Source organism: Anopheles merus, chromosome 2L (genome assembly GCF_017562075.2).
Source record: "Anopheles merus strain MAF chromosome 2L, AmerM5.1, whole genome shotgun sequence".
Classification (NCBI taxonomy): Eukaryota; Metazoa; Arthropoda; class Insecta; order Diptera; family Culicidae; genus Anopheles; species Anopheles merus.
The window spans coordinates 35,836,029-35,862,462 of NC_054083.1; the positions used below are offsets into that span (position 1 = coordinate 35,836,029).

Genomic DNA, 26,434 nt, shown 5'->3' on the forward strand with positions numbered 1-26,434 from the left:
GTTCCAAGAAATTGGGTACGGAATCTTCTTTGCCCGCTTGAGAAAAGGGTAAAATTGTGAGGTTTTGGGTTGAATGAAATGAGTTTTTTTTCGGTGCAATTTTTATGCATTGTTAGGAAAGATATATTGGGCTTCTTTGCTGGGATGTTTTTTGTGGATTCCTTATTAATTTTTTATTTTAATATGCGTTATATTTTTAGACCATGCTTTTTATTTGTGGAGATTGAAAATTATAATAAAAATAGTAATGAAGAATGGAACTGGTTCTGACTGCCAACCGTTAAAATAACCAAGAATAACTGAGAAAAAGTGTTGGCTATGTTACAACATTATTTGAGTACCCAAAAATTTTAAAACTATTATAATTCAAGTCGAATGTTGCTAATCTTTTTAATGAAGTTTTTGAATAACTGAAACCATTTAAGCTAAATAACCAAGTGAGTGTCAGCAAAACAGGTATATCATGCAAAAGAGGAAACGAAATGTATCAAACCCCCGTGCATGGGGATACAGGTTTTCAGTACCATGCTGCTACATTTATATTCCAAGCATAACAAGCTCAAGCTGATACAGACACCGAGCTTAGCCTGTTCTTCCTCTGTACAATTTACGAGCATATACCATCGAACAACAGAGCATGGATCAACGTAAAGGAAGGGATCATATTCTACCACACTGTTTCCCAAAATACCCCCCTTCTCATCCCCTCACACACACACACGAACACATAAAACCACCATTCTCCGCGGTGTCCGTTCCGAGCGACGCGCGAGCTCGGGAACCAAAATTAACCCATTTTGCGTAAATGTCATTATATAGCAAAAGTAGAAGTAGATTTATGACGGCGCGTTCTGTGCCACGCCGTAACCGAACACCGGCACACACACACGCGCGGGGTGAAGTCCCCTAAAACCGCAACCGCTTCTGCCCCTACTCCTTGCGCCCCGAAGAAAAAGGGCACAACACAAGCAGCCGAGCATTGCAGGAAATGTAACAGGACGTGCGCGATACACACGGTAACAGCGCCAAAAAAGAAACACAATAAGAAAGAGCATGAAAAGGCTTTGTGCGGGCATATCAAAACTGGCAGCGGGAAAAATCAAGTGCTTCGAAAATCGAAACGACAACAAAATCAGTAACGTTCAGCGTCTCTGTTGCACCTACGCACCACGATATCTCCATCGCCTCCATTGTCGCGCAAACACACACACACAGAAGAAAAATGGCGCAAGAAAAACGTGTACCGCGACGCGAAAGCAAAAACCAAAAACTAGAACACAGCGAGCCGGGGCGTAGAGCAAAGCGGACGGAAATGAATTGCTTGGACGAAATTTACGAGCTTGTCGGTGGTACAGATGAAAATAAATTTATTTTTTTCTCCCCCCCCCCCCCATATGACTGCTCCAATGCCCTCTCTTCGTCTTTGCGCAATACCGCGAGCGCAAAACCACACGTGGTTGCCTACTGCCGCCGGTAGCGTTTTTCCCGATTTAAGTAGGCTGTGGAAGCCGTCTTAGAAGCCGTCGCTGCATACTGCGATTGCGAACAGCAGGGTTGCGTTTTTGGCACGGATCTGAAGGACCTTTGAGACAGTTTCTTCGTTTCTTTTCCAAAGAGGACACAGAAAGGGTTTGGTAAAAAAAAAACGCACCTGTCCGTGTTCCCTGCTTGCCCAGTGTGTCATAAAACCGAGTACGAACGGAGAGCACGAGGTTTCTTCTCGCGTGGGGAAAAAGGACGCACACAAATAACAATATTTAAAACAGCTCCTCCACGTGTGCCGGGACGGGGGGGATCGTTTTACGATTTTGTCACCTTTTTGGGGCGGTGGCACCGAAGCGTTGGACTGCTTGCAGGAATATTTCTTCTCTTAACACAAGAGCTCCTTAACGGTTTCCTGTTTTTGTTGTTTTTGACCCAGCACGGGGGAAAAACATGGTAGCGCACCACCGGTTTTGCACTAAATTTTGTTGCTTTTTGCTCCGGTACAAGGTACAGGGCGCCCTGGAAACGGAAGCTTCGAACAAGACATCGAGAAACACGGTGTATTTTTTTCTGCTTCTCTATCTCTCCCTCTCTTGACATTTTGTAAGCGTAATTGAAGAAAAACACTTGGCAGAGATAAGAACCGAAAGTCCTTCGGAAGGTGCAGGTAAATGGGGAAAGTGTTCCGGTTTCGGTTTGGAATTGGAATTGAGTGTGTCTTTACTGCGCCCTGGATGGGACTGCAGAGAAACGTAAACGACGAAGACGAGGATGATGATGATGATGCTGATGCTGATGATCGTAGTTTTTTTGGCTCTTCTGTCAGTGTGCTGTTGCCTTTTCCCGCTAGTGACCCATAAATAATGTGACCCCAAACATGCCAAGCGAGGCTCTCGCGGCGGCGAGCAAAATGTCACAAATCGTAGCTACTTGGGAGATGGGAAAAGTGCAGCAACAAATCAACCGTACCGTACCGGACGGGTATGGTGGAACCAGAAAACTGATAGCGTGTGTGTTGGGCTGGGTTTTCTTACAATTTTTGGAGTGGATTTTTGTTTTTTGCTCTTTCCGAGCGATGGTTGGGTGGGTTTGATTTTATTTGGTCCAATTTCAATGACCATTTTGGGAATTAGAGGGTTCGAATCGTTGGGAAGCACAATGGGCTGAGGAGCCATAGGGTAGCATTTTATGTCGTTTTCATTTCCAAGATAACGTTCCAGTATTGCAGGAGTAGCATTTTGCCATAATTGTACCCAAATTGCCCGAAAAATGGATGAATATTGCAAATGTTCGTCTAATAGATTACACAAAATTAGAAAGGAAAGAGACTAGATCAACAATTTTTCTATTTAAAGTATCAATTATCAACTCCTACAAGTTCCTGCTAAAAATGGCAAAAGGGTAAGTTTAGCTAATGTTACCCGAAGTGTTTTATTTGAAAATCATTTCAGCCTATTTTAAAGAAGAAATCTACTGTTGATAAAGATTATTTCATCATTCATCAACAGCATTACGACTCTTACTAAGGCGCATTACAATACGAAAACTCTTAATACCAGCTCAAATGTATCTCATTTTTCTCAAAAGATGTCCTTTTGCTAGTGTTTTTTGAACGTATTTTTTACAACTTCACTCAGTTATCAAATTTATCTCCTCCTCTATAAATCTGCCATGAACTTAAAACAAGCAAGAAGAAATATTCAAGTTCGTATGATTAATGGAAAGCTCTTTTCTTCTTTTTGTTGCGAAAAAATGGAGATTTAAGCTTCAAATTGATCGCCTTCCTTCACTGTACTTCGCTGTCTCCCAGTTTTGCTCGAATACCGTACACCTGAGGCCAGCAACGGAACAAGACATATTCCATTAGACTTTGGTGATTATTCGCAAAAAAGAGACCAACAAAAAAATAGCTAATACTGCATTAGCACCGTGCATCATAAATAATGTCGGTTGCTTATTTATTTATTAGCTCATTTTCCTGCCCCAAAATTGATGTGTATGTGTGTGTATGTGTGTACTAATACTTTTGGCTTCATTTGAGCGTTCTTGTTCTGCAAAATAGATACACCATCCCTACCATCCCGGGTGTTCGGTTGTAGTTTTGGCGTCTTTTATTAAAAATTACCGACGCCAGCCGAATGATCAAGGGTCAATTCGTGTGGCGTGTAAATCACTTTGGTGGTGGCGAGTAGCTCCCCCCCCCCCCCCCTGCCGCCAAGTAAGCCTGCTGCACTGTACCGTGCTGCGAGCTCATGAGCGAATGGAAAGGCTGCATAGCTGAGCAAAGTTTTACCAGCAGAAACCGCAAAGAGAAAGTGGCCGTTTCGAGCGACTCCGTACACGGCCGTACACCGCATTTGCCCGCACAAACGTACTGCACATCCAGTCCAGACGCCTCCAGGAACCACTGTCTCTCTGTGTCCGGTTGGTTGGTAGTCGGGAAATGAACACAACGTTTCTTTTGTAACTATTTTTCCCGTTTAAGCGAAAAGTACGCTTTACACTCACACACATACACAACACGTACACGTACACAATTTATGGGTAAATGGGGTTAATGCTGGCTGCTAATGAAAGTGGCCGTCGAATCTGGCTGCACAGTAGGAGCAGCGAATGAAATGAAAGAAGAAGAAAGGAAGTCGCTAGCAGGCACCAGAGTCGCGCCACACCGTGGCCAGACATACGGCGCCATTCCGTGGCCGTAGTACGCGCGTGGCGCACCGGCACTGTCCACAGATTTCGCATGCGGTCGACTAGTATCGGCCCCGTTTTCGGCGACTGGGCTAATGTTTTTAACATTCTGCTCTCCAAAACAGCACACACACACACACACACACACTCTAATGAACACATGTGCGACTTCCTACACACATCCCACGTTAAAAAGGGATTCACCACAAAGCTGGTCCGCTTGCCGTCGGCCGGACACAGCGCGCAAACACAAACACCTTAATTACTTGCATAATTTATTCATTCCGAACTTGCCACACTCCATTTTGTCTGGGGGTGCAGAAATTAGTGTACGACTGTGTGGTGGCTTTGACCTAAAGCCCTTCGCTGTGTGTGTGTGTGTGTGTGTGGAAGAGAGAAAGGGAGTTATGCTTCTAATCTCATACACTCTCCGCTGGGTAGATTAGAGGTCTCTCGGTGAATTAGCTGGCAAAAGTAGCTGCAACCAGGATACAGTGGCAAGGGGCGGCGCAATTACTGCACCGAAGCGGTTGTGATGGTGATCAATACTTCGATTGGCACGTCTCACAAGGGAGTTTACACGCAAGAGACAGCAAGGCCCAAAACTCCCCGTTCGAGCATTCGGCAAAACAACAGCATAATAGCCAATCAAAATGTGTCTTACAGTGCTGGCTAATGAAAACGGAGCAGGGATATGATACCATACAAGGGGGCAGCAAAAGGATGAAGTCGTATGTTGTGATTGGAAAATAAGTTTCACCCCATCCAGCCGGTATATCGCCTCCTCTTCATCATTTCAACCCCTTTTCCATTTTATCCTTGCTCCCAACGGTTATGGGAAATTGGAAATAGTACACTTAATTAAAAATTCCCCACGGGATTCAATGAACCGGACAGGTTTGCATGGGATTGGTGCAGGGGGAGAAAGCCTGTAATGCTCCGTTCGTGGTGTATCGATTTTGGGGCCTTTACTCTTTGAACGAGAGGCCTCTACCTTTGGGGAGGCCGTACCGGGCATCATGCTCGTTTTGCTCCCCCCCAAAAAGGGGAAAGGGTCTTTGAGTTTCCTGGATGGCGGAAAGGATGGCCCACCCATTACATAACTCCACACTGCTGTCGGGTTGCATTGGCGGAGGGTTTTGCACGGTGGTAGTGGATTGAAGTTCACGGTAAAGCTGTCCATGATTCAGGTTGATACAGGTCAAGACAGACACGTGCATGGATGGATTCGAATGGGAGCCTTATTGGTTTTTGTATATGGTGTGAAGGTGTGATAATTGGTATCATGTGATGTGGTTTTGAGTGGAAAGAAGAGTTGAAAAACACGCACCATCATCCAAAATAAAGGTAAAGAATGTGCAGCAATCAGTCTCGGGTTCAGTGAGAAACCACAAACTTCTTATGAAGCATACATTTAATTAAGCCTTCTCTTTCTTGCACACACGCACTGAAGTTTAATGTTACCTAATGATTGATATTTCAATCCATTCACTTGAAATTGGCGGTCGATGAGTTTGCTTCTTTGATATTGGCTCAAATGCGATTGAGATTGGCTTGTACTTGGTTGCTGTTTCTATCTGTTTGCTTCCATCAATCGATTTTGTTTAACATTTAACGAGTGAAATTATCTCCCTACCCACAAAAATCTAAATTATTCAGCTTGAGCAAGAGATGTAAGCAAGTATTAACTCGCTGAGCTGCTTCGAAAAGCTTGTTTGTGAATGATTTGACTTTTTTTTTAAAGAAGCATTTGTTTTTGTAGATCTTTTTCAACTGATGACAGGTTTAAACGATTTTTTCCGATACAAAAACAATGCTCAATCTCTATTTTAACAGACAGTCTAAGAATTAAACATTTTGAAGGGCATGATTATTTTTATTCAACTCGAAATGTCGAGATCCAATGTGATGAAATGCAACTCCCTGTTAGGTATAGGAAATAAAACTTAAATTATTATAATAATATAGAAACAAGTTATAACTATGATTCACTTCACTGTTGTTTGTTGGTGCTAAAAAACAGAATAGATTTTAAACTTCTTCCAATCTCCCATTTGTCTAAACGATTGATCGATTGTGAACATTATTTAGATCCCTTTTGATTTAGTCAGCAATTGCAGAACCATTTCCGTGACAAGCATTTCGTTTACGGTCATTAGAAAACGATCTTGTCATTAATTTCGTCATCCCCGCTTCTAATCAATGTACAAAATCTTAGCTGTACGCTTTACCGTAATTACACTTCTGCCCCGACGCACCAAGCAAACACATCAACCATCAAGCTAAATTAGAATGATCTATGATGCGAAGGCGCTGTAAATGTCAGGCAACTACCACCATCATTACCACATTTCTTCGATAAGCTCCTCGGGCCGCGTGCACACGATAACACGATCGCGTTTGGACTTGCTTCAACATTACCCGAGTCTTAGCTACTTTCAACTGGAGCGACTCAAGCCAGTCATGTCTTTCCAGAGAGCGGTTTGGCGCGCTCTGGGAGCTACGGACGCTGAAGGACGGTTCAATGGAGACCGATCTGTGATTGCTATCCTTAGGGCGTTATTTCAGTCACTGTTTATGCTGCCACCGCCGCGCGCACACGTACCCACACGGGAGAAGTCTAATATTAATATTCCTGCCACTGCTGGCAGAGGCTGGCAGTCCCAGAAGCCAATGAAGAAACCACCAAAGCGAAGATAACCACAGAGCCATGCGCTTCAACTGGCTTTGCCGCCCCTTCCACATAACGGGTAAGGATAATTTTCCTCGCGGGATTTTTGCAACCGGTGCGTGACAATTTATGCACACACGCACATACGCATACATTTCGCGGCAATCATAACAAGCAAGCGAGTCAGCGATGATGTCGCGAATTCTCGCGCAAGGGTGGTGCGTGTGTGTGCGTGAGTGTGCGGTTGCGAAGCTCAACTGATGAAACCACGCACCCGTTGAAGCCATCGCTCTCTCTCTGCGCGTGTGATGAACTATGCGAAGGAAAGCGAGCGAAGGCCGCACCCGGGTATGATGCACGACGGGGTGAGTAGATTTGCATAATTAATCGTTGGTAAAACACGTGCTTGATTGAAAATGCGTCGCTTTCCCGGGAGGGGAAAGGAAGCGCTTTTCCTCCGCCCTGAGCGTGGGGCATTCAAGGCACAGTGTGAGTGTGTGTGTGTGTGTGTGTGTGTGTGTGTGTGTGTGTGTGTGTGTGTGTGTGTGTGTGTGTGTGTGTGTGTGTGTGTGTGTGTGTGTGTGTGTGTGTGTGTGTGTGTGTGTGTGTGTCGTAAATCTATTGGCCACAGAATTGATACATCTCCCGCCTGCATACATTATGTAATGGGCATGCGGGCGGGGGGGCGTGCGATAGAGGCGGTGATGAATTATTAAAGACGATCATTGGTTTTCGGTGGCTGTTGGTTTCTTTTTTATTACTGATCGGAAATGTTATCCTACCGAGTGCTGTTATTGCAGCGAATGTTGAGATAGCGATGAAAACAGAAAAGCGATGTAGTGCGGCAAGCAATAATGTGAAAAACATTACGACCAAATGCTGTCGCCACACTTTTGATGGTGTTTGTAAGTTACACACGGTTTTGCGCTTTTTTGTGTGAAATTATCGGAAATTTGGGCGAAATGTTGCCTATGTAGAAGGATGCGAGCAGACTACCATTCTTATTTCCACCCTTTTGTACAGGAGAACTATTTTTTGTTGTTGTTGTAATGTTACAGGGTTTTCGAGGAGTTCTCATTACTGTGGGACGCTTTATTGATTTTTTATTAAGCGAAATGAACTGTATCTAATGAGAATTGGAATCTATAGCTCTCTTGTTGGACAAATCCAATAGGAAATTCCAATAGGGCTGTCCAAAAAGAATGCCATAGAGTCCAATTTCCATCATATGAAGCTCATTTGCTATAAGAAAAAAGTCAAGGAAATGTCTCACAAATATGAGGACCCTGGAAACCCCTGTATGATTTTTAAGGGTTTTCCATAAATTACTTCTTCTACTTTAAAGCCGGGCTACATTGATCGTACTCGCAAGCGTAATTTTGATTTTCACTAGCGCATCTGGCGGCGGCTGACCGAAGCATTTTGCCAAACAATTTGGTGCCGCTCCAAAAAATACGTAAATTTTCCATGTTTTTTACTTAAATCGGAGGAGAAAAGTTTTGTAAAACGTAAATACATATGTTTTGCACGCATTGCATCCATTTTTGCAATGAAAAACGATGAAAAAACTACTTAATTTTGAGATCCGGTGCGACCATTCCCTTGATGATCAAAAAAAGCTTCCACCAGCCGCCGCCAGATGCGCTAGTGAAAATCGAAACTACACTTGCGAGTACGATCAATGTAGCCCGGCCTTAACACAGGACTAGACCGACTATGTATGATCTGCTTGTTTTGAAGAAGAAGATTTAGCGTATGGGGCAGTCATATTGCTAAACCATTGAAATTTAAATACATGAAATATGGGCATGCTAATTTTCTAAAAAATGTAAAATAAGGCTTAACGGATGTATTTTGACAGCTTTTTGTGAATGTCTTCAACACACAGTGTCTCTAGTCAGCTCAAAACAACTCTCTAGAGATAATTGTTGTGTCAAATTACTATACACAGCAAGATAACGTGCTCTTAATTTACCCATTACAGCAGTTTTCCATCTATCAGAACAGTAATTTAAGAGCAATTTAGCGGTACGAAGTGTTGTCGTTTGATATCCAACAAAAAATAGAAATAAGAACGTTAAGAGTGTGGTTTTAATGAACTTTTAACTAGAGAACACGTCGGCTGTATATTGAAAACCGTGTAAAGTAAAAATCAGCCGGCAAAATTTGGCTTTATTGGTGCTAATTGTACAACACCTTCTCCGGGTGGAGCGGCTGTCCAATACCAGTCGGCAAGTAAAGTTTGCTTTAAAAAATCTTTTTAATCGTATGGATGACGTAGGGAAAGTGATGAAATATAAAGGCCAGGCTACATTGATTGTACTCCGTAGTGTAATTTAGATTTTCATTAGCGCATCTGGCGGCGGCTGTCCAAAGCATTTTGCCAAACAATTTGGAGCCGCTTCAGAAAATATGTTATTTTTTCATGTTTTTTACTTAAACTGGATTGAAAAAGCTTTGTAATTTATAGATAAATATGTTTTGCAAGTATTTCAGCCATTTTTAAATAAAAAAACGGTAAAAAAAAACAACTTAAATTTGAGTTCCGGCACGACCATTCCCTCGACAACCAAAAAAAGCTTCCTCTAGCCGCCGTCAGATGCGCTAGTGAAAACCAAAATTACACTACGGAGTACGATCAATGTAGCCCGGCCTTTACACAAAGATATTAGTGCTTTAAAGGCCGGGCTACATTGATCGTACTCGCAAGCGTAATTTTGATTTTCACTAGCGCATCTGGCGGCGGCTGGTGGAAGCTTTTTTTGGTCCTCGAGAGAATGGTCATGCCGAATCTCAAAATTAAGTAGTTTTTTCATCGTTGTTTGATGCGAAAATGGCTGAAATACTTGCACAATATGTTTATCTATCAATTACAAACATTTTCCAGTCCAGTTAAAGCAAAAAACATAGAAAAATAACATATTTTCTGGAGCGGCTCCAAATTGTTTGGCAAAATGCTTCGGTCAGCCGCCGCCAGATGCGCTAGTGAAAATCGAAATTACACTTGCGATTACGATCAATGTAGCCCGGCCTTTACAAACTGAAATGTCTGAAAAATCTACTATTTTGTATTATTGTAACCGTATCAATCTTGATATAAGAGACTTCAACGACAAAGCCACGGTTTATCTTCAAATTAAAATAAAATACGTTTTGGAATCAATTTACCATTTTTTTGATATTTTTTACCATAGTGCCATCACTGGTTTAGATAAGTTAGGGTTAGTAATACTAGCTGAATGTAGTTCTTATCCTAGTGGAAAGTGGACATTTTGAGCAAGTTTTCAAAATATTATTGTAAACTGTTAGCGTTTTCATAAATGCAAGTCAAATAAATATGTTTCGTATGAACATGACTTAACAACATGCCCATGTCATGTGTTCAAGCCCCGAATAGACCGTGCCCCCATACGTAGGACTGATTATCCTACTATGGTAACAATAAGTCACAATTAAATGCTTTTCACCATCAAATAGCTGGGTGACAAATCGACTTTGAGTGTTATCATCAAAGGTTAAGGTGTGCTCATTATACAACGCTACATTCAATTAGTTTTGTTAATCATAATTATGCATTTGTAGTAATTGTATCGTAAGGAGTCGTTAGTATGCGAGTAAACTTCGTTTTCCACTGTAACCCGTCTCCAAAATTAAGTTGTTATCGAAAATGCAACAATTCCCTAGTTTTTTTTTTATTCAAATCAAAAGCTAAAATTCGACAGGTTTTGTGAGTTTCAAATATTAATCAACGGTTCGAGGTGTAACACATCATTCGAACCGATTCATCATGCCTTTTATTACAATGCTCTTCAACATTTTCCCCACATTTCATTGCTTTAGCACAATCAGCTCAATTGCAGGACCGTTTCTATTGACTGATCATTGACTGGAAATCTCATCGAACGTGAAAATGCTCTCGATGATTGTTGGGAAATTCAGTCCCAAATAAATATATTACCTGCGAATTTCCATCCATCCCGGCGCTCGAGCGTGTAGTGATTGTGCTTGATTTTTGGTAAACAATCCTATCGGAAAAAGCAATATTGCTGCCAGCAATTGAAATGTGTGCTGAAAGGTTTTACATGTGAAATCAGATTATGTTGTGGTGTGCCGTTAATTAGAATGGAAATGATGCTTCATGAGGCACACGGTTCAATCGCACTTCGAATGTGATTCCCATTTGCTAACAGCGCTGTAAAATGTGGTTTGTGTAAGCAAATGCCTATGAAAGTGTAAATAGGCGGCAGAAAACACTCCAATTCGAATCATGTTGGCTGGGAATGCTTGGAGGGGGGCGATTAAAATCTGCGTAGACTACGTTAAAAACCACCATTTTTTGAGTGTGTGTGTGAGGTTTACACGTTTTTACATGAAAATCTTTTTTTTTGTTGCTTTCTTTTGGGGCACACACTGAAGTGGACTTTGGTTGACCACTTAACTGTTGTACCTTTTAAGCGTGTCCCATTTATACCACTGTTTGAATGGCAACTCCCAAACGACAGGACTAAACAAAGAGATGTGGTTAAGGTAGCGACAAGTAGGACGAGCATATTAGAGTCACCCTTTTTCCAAGAGACAGCGATTAAAACGCTCCACACCAAGAACCCATGTTTAGAGTACCAATTTTGGAGCCCCATTTGGTGGAGGATGGTTCGTTAGTTTTACGAAAATTGTCCATCCTCTAGGTCCCCACCGTGTGGGGAGTAAGGAGTAATCATTATTATCCTATCAAGATACGTAGTTGGTGCTGTACATGACCATCCTTCAGTGGTCGCTGCGCTCCGCGGAAACACACACACACACCTGTGACGCTAAAGGATGGACAGTGATAAGTGAAAACCTCTCCCTTCTCACAAAGCGACATACATCCCCACACAGCCCAGCTTGTTAGCATTGTGCTGCCGTAACGTCCTGTCAGCAACATTCGCGGCAAGTGGTGGCAAAAGCATGTTAATCTAAACATTACGCCGCGAGGGGCACGCCGGGTCAGTTTGGACGCCGTTTGCATGTTGGTCGGGTTTTGTGTGTGTTTGTGTGTGCACGACACGAACACGGTTGTGGTACAGTCAGCGAACGCGAACCGGCCTGGTACTCCTGGTCGTAACATCAACTCTCTGGTAATTGTGTCCATTGTGTCCCTTGGCAACACAAGGTGGCTGGAAGCTGATTTCATTTACTCATTATTTGCAAACGGTGACACGCGCCATAGCCATTTATGCTCTGCCAGTGGGGGGGTCCGCGGGTCATTTCGAGTCGCGCCGTGCTTATCAAGCACCAAACACAGCAGCTCTGCTGGTGTGCTGGTGAAGTAGCAAAAGCAAAAGGTACATACCTCTTTGCAAGCATTATGAAAGGTTCCATTGCTAAACTAAGCAAAAAAAAAAAACGAGACAAAAAACCATTCCTTTACATTGCAGCCCATTGTCCAGCGTGTTGGTGCAGTTCGAGTGGAATAAGTGGAATAAGGCAGCAGGGATCTCTTCTTGCCCCCCATCATCTGCCCAGACAAAAACATACACACTCAGTCATTCTCGGGAGATGGCTTTTCTGTGGTTGGTACATTGGTGAGTGAAACTGAATCTTGTACAATGTAACATGTCGCCCTCATCGCCATCTTTCGTTTCAATGTGCACGGACAGTTGTTCTTTACAACTCTGGCGCTATACCATTGGGTTACAAATCGCCACCGTCGTTGTATGCAGCAGCAGCAGCATCTACCGACATCTCCCGTCCGTGCCGGGCGACACTTAAAAGCGTCATAAAAATCGTTTTACTTGCGATAAAAATGCAAATTTAATTTCCCGTACCCACTTTTCATGGCACGTTAAAGCCATCGCTTCGGTTTGGTTAGATGCCGGGCCCTGTGCGTTTGGATGATTGTTGGCCGAATGTGTACTGGTGGTGCTTGTTGTTTACCTTTTCTCTCTCTCGTTTTTTTGTGCCTTTAAACGTGCCAGGGAGTAGGACTGGATGCGTTTATTGTGGTAGATTTAACGTCCAATGGTATGTCTGAAGCTTTCTTACCAAGTTGTGAGGGGGCACAGTTTACAGGGTTTCCCACGATTTATTGGTCAGTTTCCATGATTTTTTGGTGCGTTCCCACGATTTTTTGGTCGTATCTCATAGATTTTTGGTTCGTTCCTATAATTTATTGGTATTTTCCGATTTGATATCAATACAATCGGACCAAAAAATTCTGGGAAACGGCCAAAAATCGTGGGAACGCACCAAAAAAATATGGGAACCCACCAAAAATTGATGGGAACCGACCAATAAATCGTGGGAAACCCTGTATGTGGTGGACGCGGTAAAATGTGCGCGAATGAGCACCATTAAACCGTTGCAACCGTTAGGTAGGTGAAAAATCTACTCCGGGAAGAAAATTGGCCACCCATGGCGGGGTGGTTTTTGGTTGTCGGCAGATGTTAATTTGTATGAGAATGTGCTGGGGGGGAAATATGCCACTGTCAGACCATGGCAAAGGCCGTAAATTGTGATGAATGTCACATGAAAGTTAAGTAATCCTCGCACAAAGAGTACTATCATGTTGAGAATATACTGTTAAGTACATCTTGAATAAATTTATTTGCAAAGATTCTACCATTTATGGCGTCAAAAACTTGCAATCTTTATGCGTTTCAATGCAAATGTAATGTATGTTTAAAAGTGGTTATTCTCTTTTCCTTTTACTTCAATTAGTAACATAACAAAGTAATTATTGCAAACAAACAAAAACGCCAACTCTTTGGCAACCATTATCATTTCTACAATCAATAACCAGACCAAGAAACATGGCTAAACCAACAACACCCGAGAGATCGGTCTGTCCTCTACTTGCTTCTCGCACTCGAGATAAAACACAGAAAATGCTTAATGACCCTGTTTTTTGTGCTCATTGCACTAAATAAACAGCAGCACGCTGCTGGTCGGTATTGCTTTGTTCACCAGCCAAAGTTTTTACTTCTTATCCATCCTTTCCTACTTTTTTCACCCCTTCCCAACGCACTGCCCCATCCTCCCACTCCTCCCTCGCCCACACCAATCGGAAGCATTGCTTGCCCAACGTTGTCCGGCAAAATAATGATTGTTATCCTGTTCCTGTGGTCGTTTCTTCCATGTTGGTTTGCTCTCTACTCACACGGCACAGGCTAATAACCCGCAACGGCTAGCCATCCATGTGCCATGGGCACACTGGCGCTGGCACGTTCACAACATTTGCAACAGCTGCAAACCATTCTGCCGCCGCCGCTGGCCTCCGGCTGCCGGGTTTGGTTGGCAAAAGGAAATCGATAGTTTATCACACATCATTAATCACGACGAGCCAGAAGTGTGTGCGCACACCCGAAGGGACTGGCCTGGGGGGCGAGACGTAGGCGCACTCCCGTCCCCCTCCTCCGGGGAGCATTTTGTGTTCAAACACAGTTTTGGTAAAAGAAGGGGTGGGTGCGAAGTGTGAAAAAGCGTTAAATCTGGGGTGGTTTGCGGTCTTTTGTTTTAAAATTCAGAAAGCGTTCTCCCAGGAGCTTTAAAACGGGGTACCGCTGGTAAAGGTGGACAGAGCGGTTTTGCAGTGGGGGGGGGGGGGGGGTGTATTTGATTAGGGTTCTTCTCAATGAAGCAGGTACGATGATCAAACAATCAATTGTATAGTTTGTTTTGAAATTGAACGCTCTTTTCACTAAAGGCGAGTAATGTGCTTTGAAACGGTTCAAAATTGACTGTGACTTCTATTGGTTGGTGATTCCTTTCGGAATGAATGTAAAACCACTGCGTATTTGAAGTGAAGATGAAGATGATCAAACTAAATGATGTTGTGAGCTTTTTTGAAATCATGTTGAGTTTCTTGCCCATCATCAGGTTAGTTTGAATTATTCGATTTTTGCTACCTCCGTAGGCACCCGCCTGGGGGTTGTGGTTGTCTGTCTGCTGTGGGACTTGACATTAGGCATCAGGCACTTCTTCCCAGACTCTGGGGAATTCTGAAATCATTTTCAAAAGGCCAAGCCTACATATTCGTTGATGATTTAGACATCTTGAAGTCTTTGCAGTGCACAACTCTGGACACCCGATCATGCTGTTCCCATTGTTTTTAATGTCATTTAAGACATTTTACCCGAAAAATGAATCTACCGAGATGGTTGAAGCTGTGTTTGTGTAGTGAGACTAGGATTCCATAGAGATATGAAGAATTCTATCCAAATCTAACGTATCGAACCGATAACTACGATTGGGGCCCTTCACGATTCTAGTCAGTTTTTTGTATGGAGTTTGACAGTTTGACAGGCTGACAGATTGACAGGCTTTTCAGTCTAGATTATTCTAGCCTCAAAGCAAGAATTAAATTCGAGTACCTGCTCGAAAAATGGCAAAACAAGGTAATGTTTACATGTATCCCAAGGTGCATTAAAGAGATCTGGTGATGGAATCCAGAATCAAGGTGTATTTAGTCCAGGATGTCTCATAGCATATTTTTTATAACCAAATTTGAATATCACATTTTGACAGGATGGGTGAAAACTTTTGCTCAAACAAGCTTTCTGGAGGCTTGACGAATACACAAAACACTCTTAAAATCTTCATTCAGAAACAGAAGCGATAAAAATCAGCCTTCTAAATTCATACACCTTGAGATAAGCCCACCTGTACATTATACCCTCTTAGATAGCTGCTCGAAAACTGCTATACAATGCAAACAGCTGACAGGCTGAAATTTCAGCCTACGAGCTTAAAACGGAAAGGGCCCCTTTGCCAGACTTTGCCAGCGGACTTAGTACATGTCATTCGTATGGCACCGCCGGACGACTCAGCCGAAGTCTTCCCATTGTAAGCCTTGCTTTGCTAGACAAGGATTGTAACGTTTGAGATGTAAGTAAGTTGGAATGCAATTAAAGGGTATTACAAGGTTTGAAACGTATTGTGTTACAGTAGGAGTGCTAGGCCATCAACTTGCCGATTAATTCAGCTAAGTTGACGGTACTTTAGAACAGGATTTTGTGACATGTCAAGTTGAAGGCGCATTCAAGTACTTTCCAATAGCATACATTGATGCTTAACAGTCATTACACCTGTATCAAAAACCGATAACGGATGTTTTTCGTGATCAAAATGTACAAAACGGTTGTTTAGGTGAAGCTACATTAAGTTTGATGTTATTCCTTTTCAATCGTAACCGTGCGCGAACGTGCCAGAAATGAAAATGCCACCATCCGATGCCAGAACGTATAACATATCACGTAAACACTTTCACGTTGTGGTATTTTAACGTTATTTGATATTGCCAAAACAACAAAAACCCCAGTGCTTTGTTCTAAGCTAGACACTTCCCTTTAACAACACACCTTAGAGCGTACAATTTAACAACAGCCGCGAAAGCACGATAAAAACAACGTAACAACAAGAATTCCACCACAGCAGCGGTCGCATCGGTGCCTGGTCCGATAGGGGAGGAAACAAAACGTTCTCACACTTTAGCAAATAATATTTTACTGTAAAGCTCACGCGGTTAAACGTTGGGTGCGGGAAATGTGGTGGTCAGAAAACTCAGCACGAATATAAAAATAAAGCCTCAGATGTGTACACCTGGTCGATCGACGGGCAGTGGCGGATTTAACGGTGCGCGGACTGAGCGGCCGCGGGGGGCCCCGTCAATGTAGGGGCCCCGTGTATGGAAATTCCAGCATATAGAACAATGTGTACAGTAGTCTCAGCAAGAGCTTCTGCGCTAGTTAGGGGCCCCATGGATGAAGGGACTCATAAACTATAGGGGCCCAGTACAGGGATTCTGAGCACCCACCCCGCCATCAAACCAGTGTGTTTGATTCAAAACTTATATAACAATATGCACACCCTCCCCACCCTCCGCTCTAGGCAACCAACCGGGGGGCCTCCACTCCTTTTTACGCTTAGGGCCCCCAACACCCTAAATTCGCCGCTGTCGACGGGCACACCACACCCTCATCCACCCCAATGTTTGTCGGGTTTTTGTTTTTGCGTATGAGTGGCCATTTTGCAACACCACCAACACCACCACCACCACGATGAGGAGAACGAAATCAAACGAACCAGCAAACCGTTGGTGTGGTCAAAAGTGTTTGGCGTTAATGGTGGGGTAGACGGTGCGCGCTGCTGGTGTGCAAGGTGTGTTAAGCCCATAACGAGGGACGACTACGTGCACACATACACGCATTTACATTCTAAACGTTTGAGTGTCTTTTCACAGGTGGAATTTATTTTTATGAAATCGGGTTGGGCTCGCCCTGGGCTTCATCAAGGCAAGGCAAAAAAAAAAAAACAAGAACGGCAAAACGGTATGGTAGTTATGCCACCCGGGATTACACAACTCATGGGAATTTCACAATTGTTGTGCACCGTCGCATGGTGTGTGTGTGTGTGTGTATGTGCCTGTTTCCGGATTTCAAAAAAACCCGGAGGTTCTTGCACAGCCGTCATTTTAATACGGCTTTCGTCGACTCCCCTCTCTTACACACGTCCCCATTGTGGATGGAACGCAAAACATGCTCACACATGCCAGCCACAATGTTGCGCCCGACGGTGCGCAATAACGGCCCAGGGCGGAGAGTGGTAGATGTTTTTATTCGCCCTACTGCAGGAGCTGCTGGATGGTGTACGTGCTTTTCCGGTTAGCACGTACAAACTTCCCTTTACGCACCAGAGCAAGGGAGAGAGAGAGAGAGAGAGAGAGAGGGGAAACCAGAAGGAACCTAGCGGCACTGTGTGTGTGTGTGTGTGCACAGTGGAGTGTCAGTTTTTTCCATTTTTCGTTAGAATATCCCAGTGGCACAACTTCCGCTTTACCAGTTCCCACCCCCGTTCTAGTTGATCGTTTGATTTTGAGTTAAATTTTGACCAGCATCAAACCCGTACCCCAACCCAGCACTAACATGGGATGCATGGGTCTCGTGCTTCAAAGGTTAACGAACACCTTTTGTCTGGCTAAAAGCGAAAAAAAAAATAACATCATATATGTTATTTCTGAGCCCCGAATCGATATCGGGTTAGAACCCCTAACACATCGGGTTAATAAAAAAGAGCGAAAAGGACAACAGATACTCAGTTTCTGTCCTGTTTTCTCTCTCGATTAAAACCAAATCTCGAACGATCGAACTGAATCGAACAGGGCAACAGGGCGGCGGGGTAAAAGCAGCAACATTGAAATGAAAACAAACTGTAAGTCAACTCGGTTGGTTGGTGGTGGGGCAGTTATGTGAAATGTGAAATGTTTTCAGTTTGTTTGCAGCAGGTCCGAAACATACCCATACCGTTCCCATCCATCAAACACCATCACTGACACAGGGAAGGGCGGGTTTCGATCAGTTTTCTTTTATTGTTTGATTGTAAGGGTGAGAAAGAGAGGGAGAATGGAAAGGGAAGAATAGAGTGGGATTTCAATTTCTGGGGGTGGTTTTTCCATTATCTGATTAGATCGGAATGGTGTGCCCATGGTTTGCGGTTGGAGTGTTGCTGTGATTGAATATTAGGAATTTTACAATAAATATAGGTTTACAAACATTCAGTCTGTTCGTGTGATGGATAGCAAAGTTGGTTTCCACAAAGCTCGATTGGGATCGATTCCGATTTGGGGGCCAAGTCGCTTAGTAGCAAATTCTGCTTATTCGACTGCAGGGTACAATAGGATCAGTAAGTCTGTGCGTGATCAGATTATTCTAGAAGTTAAATGAAGATTTTTTCCCGAGGGGGAATTATCGTTGGAAAAGAGATTGATTGTTCATGCATTTAAATATGCTGTGTAACACTTGCGGTCTGGTGGTACAGTCGTCAACTCGTACGACGTAACAACATGCCCGTCATGGGTTCAAGTCCCGAATAGACAGTGCCCCCATACGTGTAGGACTGACTATCCTGCTATGGTAACAATAAGTCACTGAAAGCCAAGCTCACTTCACTAGTGGGTACTGGCAGGCCTTGACCGACAGCGGTTGTTGTGCCAAAGAAGAAGAAGAAGAACACTTGCAGCTGAGAGAATATAGTAAAATATACAGGGTTTTCGAAGTCAGTTTCGAATGTAAAAATTGTTATTTACCGCATTCAACATGTTTTTCAACAGCTGTCAAATGGTTTATTTGCTTTAAAATGTAATTTAAGTTTCAACACATGATTTTCAAACAGATAACAAAGAACGGTCAAACTCAATCCAGCTTGAGTCGTGTTGAAAATCATACTGCAGAAATTAAAAATTATGTTGATGAAAATGAAATGTAAGATCGATGTGGAACAACATTTTGCACGCGGTGAATAACGATGTTTACATTCAAAAGTGACTTGGAAACCCCTGTAATACTGAAGAGATTGTAATATTTAAGGTCGAACAACCTTGTTGATAGATTTGGTGGTTTATTGAACAGTTTATTAAAAAATAATTAAAAAATATTATCTCCTTATGTGATTTCCTTATATCCTTTATGTGATTTCTAAAACATCTAGTTTTTCTTGATTTCAAAATATTGAAATGAAGTCAATCATGATTAGCGTAAAGTATCTTCCTAGATATTCCCAATACTTCTTATCGGATTATATGATATTTTGGCTTTAAAACGTAGGAAGATACTAATAAGATTACAAACTTTTTCATAGCAGCAATATTTAAACCAATGGGAACACATTGATACCATTTTTGCTGCATAATTTTTCAAATAAAAAGGCATTCTTGAAGTATTTTTCAAAAAAATCTCCACACCTGAGCACAAACTGTCAACTGTAGGTCAGCAAATAGATGCCCTTCGAAACACCAGTTTTTTTTTTAATGTTGTCTCTCGATCATAAACAAACCATTGCTTGAGGTGTGTCGCGGTGTTACGAGGTCGATCATGAAACGATTCGACGTTCCTGCATTAATTTGAAAACAACACACCACACAATCAAAATGTCTGTTAAATTGTGAATTATTTGTCCATGCATACCATACGCTCATTCATACATACAGTAGCATCTCTTACCTTCGTGGTGCTCGTTCGGCTGGAATCGAATTCGGTTCCGATAAGCAAAACGAGAACAGACTCTCTTTATTTACCGTGCAAAAACAGCTTCACGTTGTTATGTGACGCACAGTACTGTAGGCTTGATATTGATATTTTTATTCCAAGAAAATCCCCCTTGCGAGCACACTTCGGCTGCCGAATGGGAGCAATAGTAATGGATACGATTCTATTTTGTAGTACGAAAAATACACACAAAAAAACGAGATACACAGAGACAATTAGACAAACTCAGCTGAATGGATTGTTTCGAAACGATATAAAATGAAGCCGCAGCTGCGCAAGTGGTACAGTTAAAGTAGACTCGTGATTTGCCTAAGGTGCACGAGTGTTTTTTTTTCGGGGAAAAATGGCAAGCATTTGGACATTTGGTAGGTACTGCCGAGCGTTGGTTCGTAAGCTTCACAAGCTCGTAACTTGTCCCACATTCTAAGCTTCTCCGTTTACGTTTACATCCAGTTGCGATCGTGAGCTGTCTGGTCGGTGGGCTGCAGTCACAAACCGACTACTGTGCCACTAGCTACTGCAAGAACAATCTTATCAACATCGGTTGCAATCCCCCTGCCAGCCCGGGCGGTGCCGGTTGCGTGGGGCTTAGCCCCGTCGTCATAACGCTCAACGCCACGATACAGTCGTTGATCCTGGCCGAGCACAACTCGCGCCGCTCGCAGCTGGCCCTGGGTCAGCTGGCACCGTTTCTGCCGGCAGTTCGTATGCCTACCCTTAGCTGGGACGCGGAACTTGCCAAGCAAGCGGGCAACAATGCGCGCAACTGCACGTACAAGCACGATAGCTGCCGCAATACGGCCGTCTACGCGTACGCTGGGCAGAATCTTGCGTTAACGCAGTTCTACGGTATGACCATGACGATTGCGCAGCTGGTGACCAGTGGTATCAGTTCCTGGTGGAGTGAGTACAACGTTACTACGCTCGATCAAATCAAGGCTTATCCATCGAATTATGTGGGGTAAGTGTTAGTTTTTTGTTTGCGTATTTTCACGATCATCACGAGCCTTTTTTTTTAATTTGGCCTGTTGTCTGGTGTCTTTCATCACAGATCTCCGATCGGACATTTTACGCAGATGGCAAGTGATCAGACCAGCAAGATTGGATGTGCCATGCAGAATTGGTTGAAGGGTACGTGGAAAACGTACTACTTCGTGTGCAACTACGCCGTCACAAACATCGTTTCCCGTCCGGTCTACAAGACGGGAGTGGTCGGTTTAAACTGTACTACCGGGCGCAATCCCACCTATACCGGGCTGTGCTCTCCGTCAGAAATTGTTAATCCTGTTCCAAACTAAGGTAATACTGTTGTAGTAAGGTGTTGAAGCGAAATAAAATGTTTTGCAAAACGTTTTCAATTTATCTTAACTATTGCCTGAAGACCAATATTCAATGCTATTCAAGGACTTTGGACGACTTGGGGTCATTAATAGAGCCTGGGTAAGAACAGATGGTAATGAAAAATGCCAGCTGTAAACGAATGTTTCAAATCAGATGTGGGAAGTTTTCATGATCGAAACATTTCAGCAAACAGTGAACAAAAGCCCCAAAAAAACACAAAAATATCAAAGATCTTTCTTATAAGATATATTGGTATACATATTCATTTCCAAATATCCCAATAGGTTTGTCTTTTTGTCACCAAGAAGCACTAATAGACGGTTTAAACCATTTCAAAGTGTAGTGTTGGGTAAAACATTCAGTGTTTTCATGTTTATTTTATTGAATAATAATAAACTCGAACTGTATTAAAGTTCCATGAAACTGGAGCTGAAAATCATGCTTAACAAGAGTTAAGCAAAAAAAAACAATTTAAATACTCTTTCATAAACAAAAACGAGTAGACGAGATGCTGCTTATTGCACGTGCCGGGTGGGTGTATCATGTGTTTCGCAAGAAAAATGATATCACTTCACCCACTCTTAGAGCATGCGTAAAACAAATACAAAACAATCACACACCCCCGATCCCCTCCATTACAAACAAATAAGTAATGGGGTTTCTTCGCTTCGTCCCACTTGCTCTGCGTCTGCGTTTCCTCTGTCTGCGCCTTGGTGCCCTTATTGCCTTTTGCCACTCCATCACCGACCGACCGGTGGAATTTGTGCAATGTGAAACACAAATTATGCTAACTTTTTCCCATCAAATTTTCAACCAGTAGTGCTCGCACACACACACACACACACACACACACACATTCAAAGAGAGAATGAAAGAGAGAGAGATACACGACACAATATCATCAATTTCCCGACGAAAGTTACACCCGTGTGTTGGTCTTGTTAGCTTTTGTTTTGCCTGAATTGAAGAAAGCTTGCAAAAATCTTACCATAATACACGACATGGGCTGGTTCTCCAAGCCAGCCGGCCCAGGATGTGCGGCTTCTGTCGACTTTTGGGCAATCAAAATCTCATTGCTCAGTCAAGCACGTAATGGGAATGTGGAAGGAAACAAAACCCCACGCAAGGAAGCGCAGCTAGAAGCAATCCAATCCTAACCGCACCGCATCCTGCTCTAATCCCATCCCATCCACTTTCCCATCGGAGTTGCTTTTTCCGAATAAATCTGGCGGCAGCTTCAGCACAGCGATGCACGAGATGAAAGAAGTGTAGTCATTCATTGAAGGAAGCCGCCTTTGGTGTGTAGTATTTTATTGCTTTTGTGTCGACACAGCGCCCGTTGCGAACAGGATACCACCGAGTGAGTAGGAAATCCACCAGCAAGCGCGCACACGTATAAACACTTCCGAGCAGCGTTCGTGGGACAGTCTGAAGATCAACAAAGGAGAAGCTAAATCGAAAAGAAAGCGAACCGTCAGTCACCGTTTGGGGCGAACATTCGAACCATTCGCTCGATTGTATCATTCGTTCATCCGTAAAAGGGATGGGCATGGGGCATGGGATACGGTGAAGGGTCGCTATTTGTTGAGCGTTTCACAGAGGAGTACACGACAGACGCCATCGTCGGGCACGACACGATGGCGTTACACATTGGACTACATTGGATGAATGCGCGCGCGCGCGCGCGCGTCCGCCGTCTTCTAACGGAACGCTTGCTGCAAGACGAACCAGTCGAATGCAACAAAACTCAAACGGGGGCTCATTGTTGGATTATTTAACTTTAGAAATGCCGAAACAGCGCCAGCCACCGGATACAGCAGTAGCAGTACGGCATGCCAGCGAGCTAAACCATTGCAGCGAAACGCTACTATACATTTGCTGCGAGCAAATATAGTGTGTTTGAACTGGCGCAAAGAGAGCAATGGCGTGCGTGTGTGTGTGTGTGTGTTTGCCTACACTTGTTTAGCGAATGGTGCGAATGGGGGTATGGGTACGGGGGGTGTTTGCTAAGAAGGGTGTAAATGCGTCACGTAAAGGGAACTAATTTTCCTGCGAAGAGCTTCCGACTTGTAGAACAGCCACCAGGTTCGGTGTAAGCTTTAAAAGAAGGAAGCGAAACAGAGGAAAAGTTGAAAGACCAATGCAATTTTTTAGTCTTCTATTTCGTAAAGCTATAATCTTACTAAGTAAAGTTATTTTTAGAGTTTAGTTAGCTGTATTTTGATTAAATAAAGTATGAATAAAATAGCAAGATCGTATTGCCAAACTGAATGTATCACGTTCGATTGATGGTCATTAACAATTGGAAAGATTTCTGTTTTTTAACCATAAAGGCCGGGCTGCATTGATCGTACTCGCTAGTGTAATTTAGATTTCCACTAGCGCATCTGGCGGCGGCTGGTCGAAGCTCTTTTTGGTCATCGAGAGAATGATCATGCCGGAACTCAAATTTAAGTAATTTTATCACCGTTTTTTTATGCGAAAATGGCTCAAATATTTGCACAACATATTTATTTATCAATTACCAAGCTTTACCAGTTCAGCTTAAGTAATAAAAAAAGGAAAAAATAACATATTTTCTGAAGCGGCTTCAAGCTGTTTGGCAAAATACTTCGGTCAGCTGCCGCCAGATGCGCAAGTGAAAATCGAAATTGCACTAGCCAGTAAGGGCAATGTAGCCCGGCCTTAACAATCTTTGAGTGGGTAAAATTTAAAATCACCAATTAACCTTTTGAAATTACTAATTGTAATCATACAAACAAGTATTCGAGCCTGTACCCGTTTTATGTACACGTAGTACAACGCGTTACTAACAGAGGGCGCTCTTCATTTATGCCGAGAAAAGCTTCATAACTCTTTCTGAGTAATATTGATAGAATAATAATGAAACAAAGACCGACGTGTAATCAATTGGAATGTTTTGTAATACGAATTGCATTCAATCATACTGTTGGCGCTTAGAAGTATGAATAGAGTGCCAGAGGTATTGTTTAGCATAGTATTTTACTTAGTACAGTAAGGGAAGTGATATTCGAACAGAACCTTCGCAATCGTGCGTCCATCGAAGTAGCCGGACATGAAGGAAGTGTACGACAGCAACAGATTGAGGTAAGAGGACAGCCCATCGAATAAATCAAGTGCACCAGAAGCGAACGTAGATTGGATTTAGCTACCTGGAAAAAGCTTCCTGGTCAGGCTATGAGGTACTAGAGCTTGACTGTGAGCAATGTTAAGCAGTAAAGTGTATTTAAAAAACAATATAGTTTCACTTGAATTGTGATTAGTACATCTTTTGCCAAGCACATAAACTACTAAACTTAAATTACACTTCTACCGGGCACAGCAGCTCCATCTTCAGCGTTTCTAAACCTTAAAAAAACTATAAAATTCAATACATTCATTTATTTGTTGCTCATTTATGCTTTACGGGCAAAGGTTCCTGTGGATTCAATCCACTTACTACACTCTCAAACACTAGTAAACATGACTTTCCTCGTCTAAAAGCACACCTGTTCCCCCATCCTTTGGAGTTATGTAAGTGTTAAGTATCGTACGAACACTTTCCACATTTACGATGTGAAAAAAGAATTCTCCCATCTTCTCATTACATTATCCAGCCATTCCGCTTATCAAACGGTGCATTTCAGAGGTGCACCAGGTGTTGCTAAAGCACGAACAAAACACGCCTAAAGGATATTGCGGGAAACTTTGGCAATCGTTCTGCTACCTTTCTCGTTGCATAACCAACCCCAACACGGAAAGACAGGGAGGAAGCCCGCGTTCCAATGCGTTACCCCCCTTGGGAAGCGTAAATTTGCATTCAATCTTCCGGAATGTTGCACTTCTTTTGTGACACGCAGACATACACCGACTGTTTCCCACCTTTCTGCTGATAGAGATCTCGTTCGCACAGGTGACTGAGTTTGACTGGTACGGTGAACTGGTATGCAAAGTGCACAGGCACGGAGAAATCGTAGTAAGCTGCTAATGCTCGGAATAAAGACAGATGGGGCTTCTTGGTCGTGTACGCACCCTCGGCGGGGGAATTATGCGTTATCCCATCTGTGTTACGCATTCTGTAGCGCAAAGGACGACGCGCAAGCAACTTCCAACGCTAGTGGATTGATGTTCATTGCGAATAATTTCTCCCTCCATTCAGTAAACGCGGAGTTTGGGAACAGTGTTGTAGCTATTGGAAGAGAAGGCTATTTTTGATGTTTAACAAAAAAAGCCTTTCGAATGAATTTGCATGATTCTTCGGTGCCGTAAAAGCTAATCTGCAATGTTCCTAAGGTTCTGGAAATGGGCTTCTTCTATTCGGGGAATTCGAGAACACCAGAACATTGACCGGATGCCTACGATACGGCAACATCCATACTGTTTGATGCTCAACAGTGGTCAGATTACAACGTACTCCGGGGGTTTAGCCAGAGTGCAGAAGCACGCTAATGTCCCTGGAAAGGGTTCGACAAAAGCCAGGGTGGTGTACTGTGCTAGTAGTAGATGTATCCACCCCATTCATTCGCTTACAGTGTGGACGTGCTCCATCGCTGCTGCTCGCACTAATCAGATGGATTGAATTTCAAACTCGGGGAAGGAACAAACTCGGTTTAGAAGCCTTTCCGGTGAATTACAATAACATCGGCATAGGGATTTGTAAGCAATGGGGTGAAGTTACTCTTTGAATTGTACAATAAAAAGGTTGCTAAGTGTGCGCTTTAGGAATCGCCCTGCTTACATGCACCTTCAAAGCACACAAGCCAGAGCGCCTTCAAGCTGACTATAATTACATGCCGTCATTTTCAGCCATAAACTTGTTACTGCAACGTCTTTGTGGTTGGGAAAATGAATCGGAAAAAGTTAATTTTCTTTAGACCCTATTTCCGGCTCTACGAACACAAGATTGGCAAGAGAAGAGAGTCCTTGCCCGTCGCAACCATCGCAATTGGCTGTTGGTGGAAAGTTTTCTTATCGGTTCAATTTCATCGCCACTGCCAACCACCATCCCATCACACCTTGTCGCAAGGCTTTCCACGCTGGCAATTTTCTAATTTTGAGCCCTACCCGTTTTTATGATCCGCTCGGTGGTGGAAATGAGGCTTGCTAGCAGAAAGTGTAAACTTTTAAAGGACCACACCTTGAGGAGTCTTTAGTTTTCCTAGTAGTTGAGATGTTAAGAATGTTGAAAACATCACGATCCCTCTCACCCGACTCGTAGCATGAAGGG

The 26,434-nt window shown here is 43.1% G+C and overlaps 2 protein-coding genes across 5 annotated transcripts in view; one reads left to right on the plus strand and one right to left on the minus strand.

The window, feature by feature from the left end:
• LOC121592999 overlaps window positions 1–26,434 on the minus strand; it is a 147,140-nt gene that overhangs the window by 65,854 nt on the left and 54,852 nt on the right. The gene's annotated exons all lie outside the window — the stretch shown is intronic.
• Window positions 20,121–21,234, plus strand: LOC121593005 (antigen 5 like allergen Cul n 1-like). Its single transcript, XM_041915019.1, has 3 exons — window positions 20,121–20,231; window positions 20,320–20,827; window positions 20,918–21,234. Exons 1-3 carry the CDS (start codon window positions 20,210–20,212, stop codon window positions 21,162–21,164), a joined length of 777 nt encoding a protein of 258 aa, XP_041770953.1. The 5' UTR covers window positions 20,121–20,209; the 3' UTR covers window positions 21,165–21,234.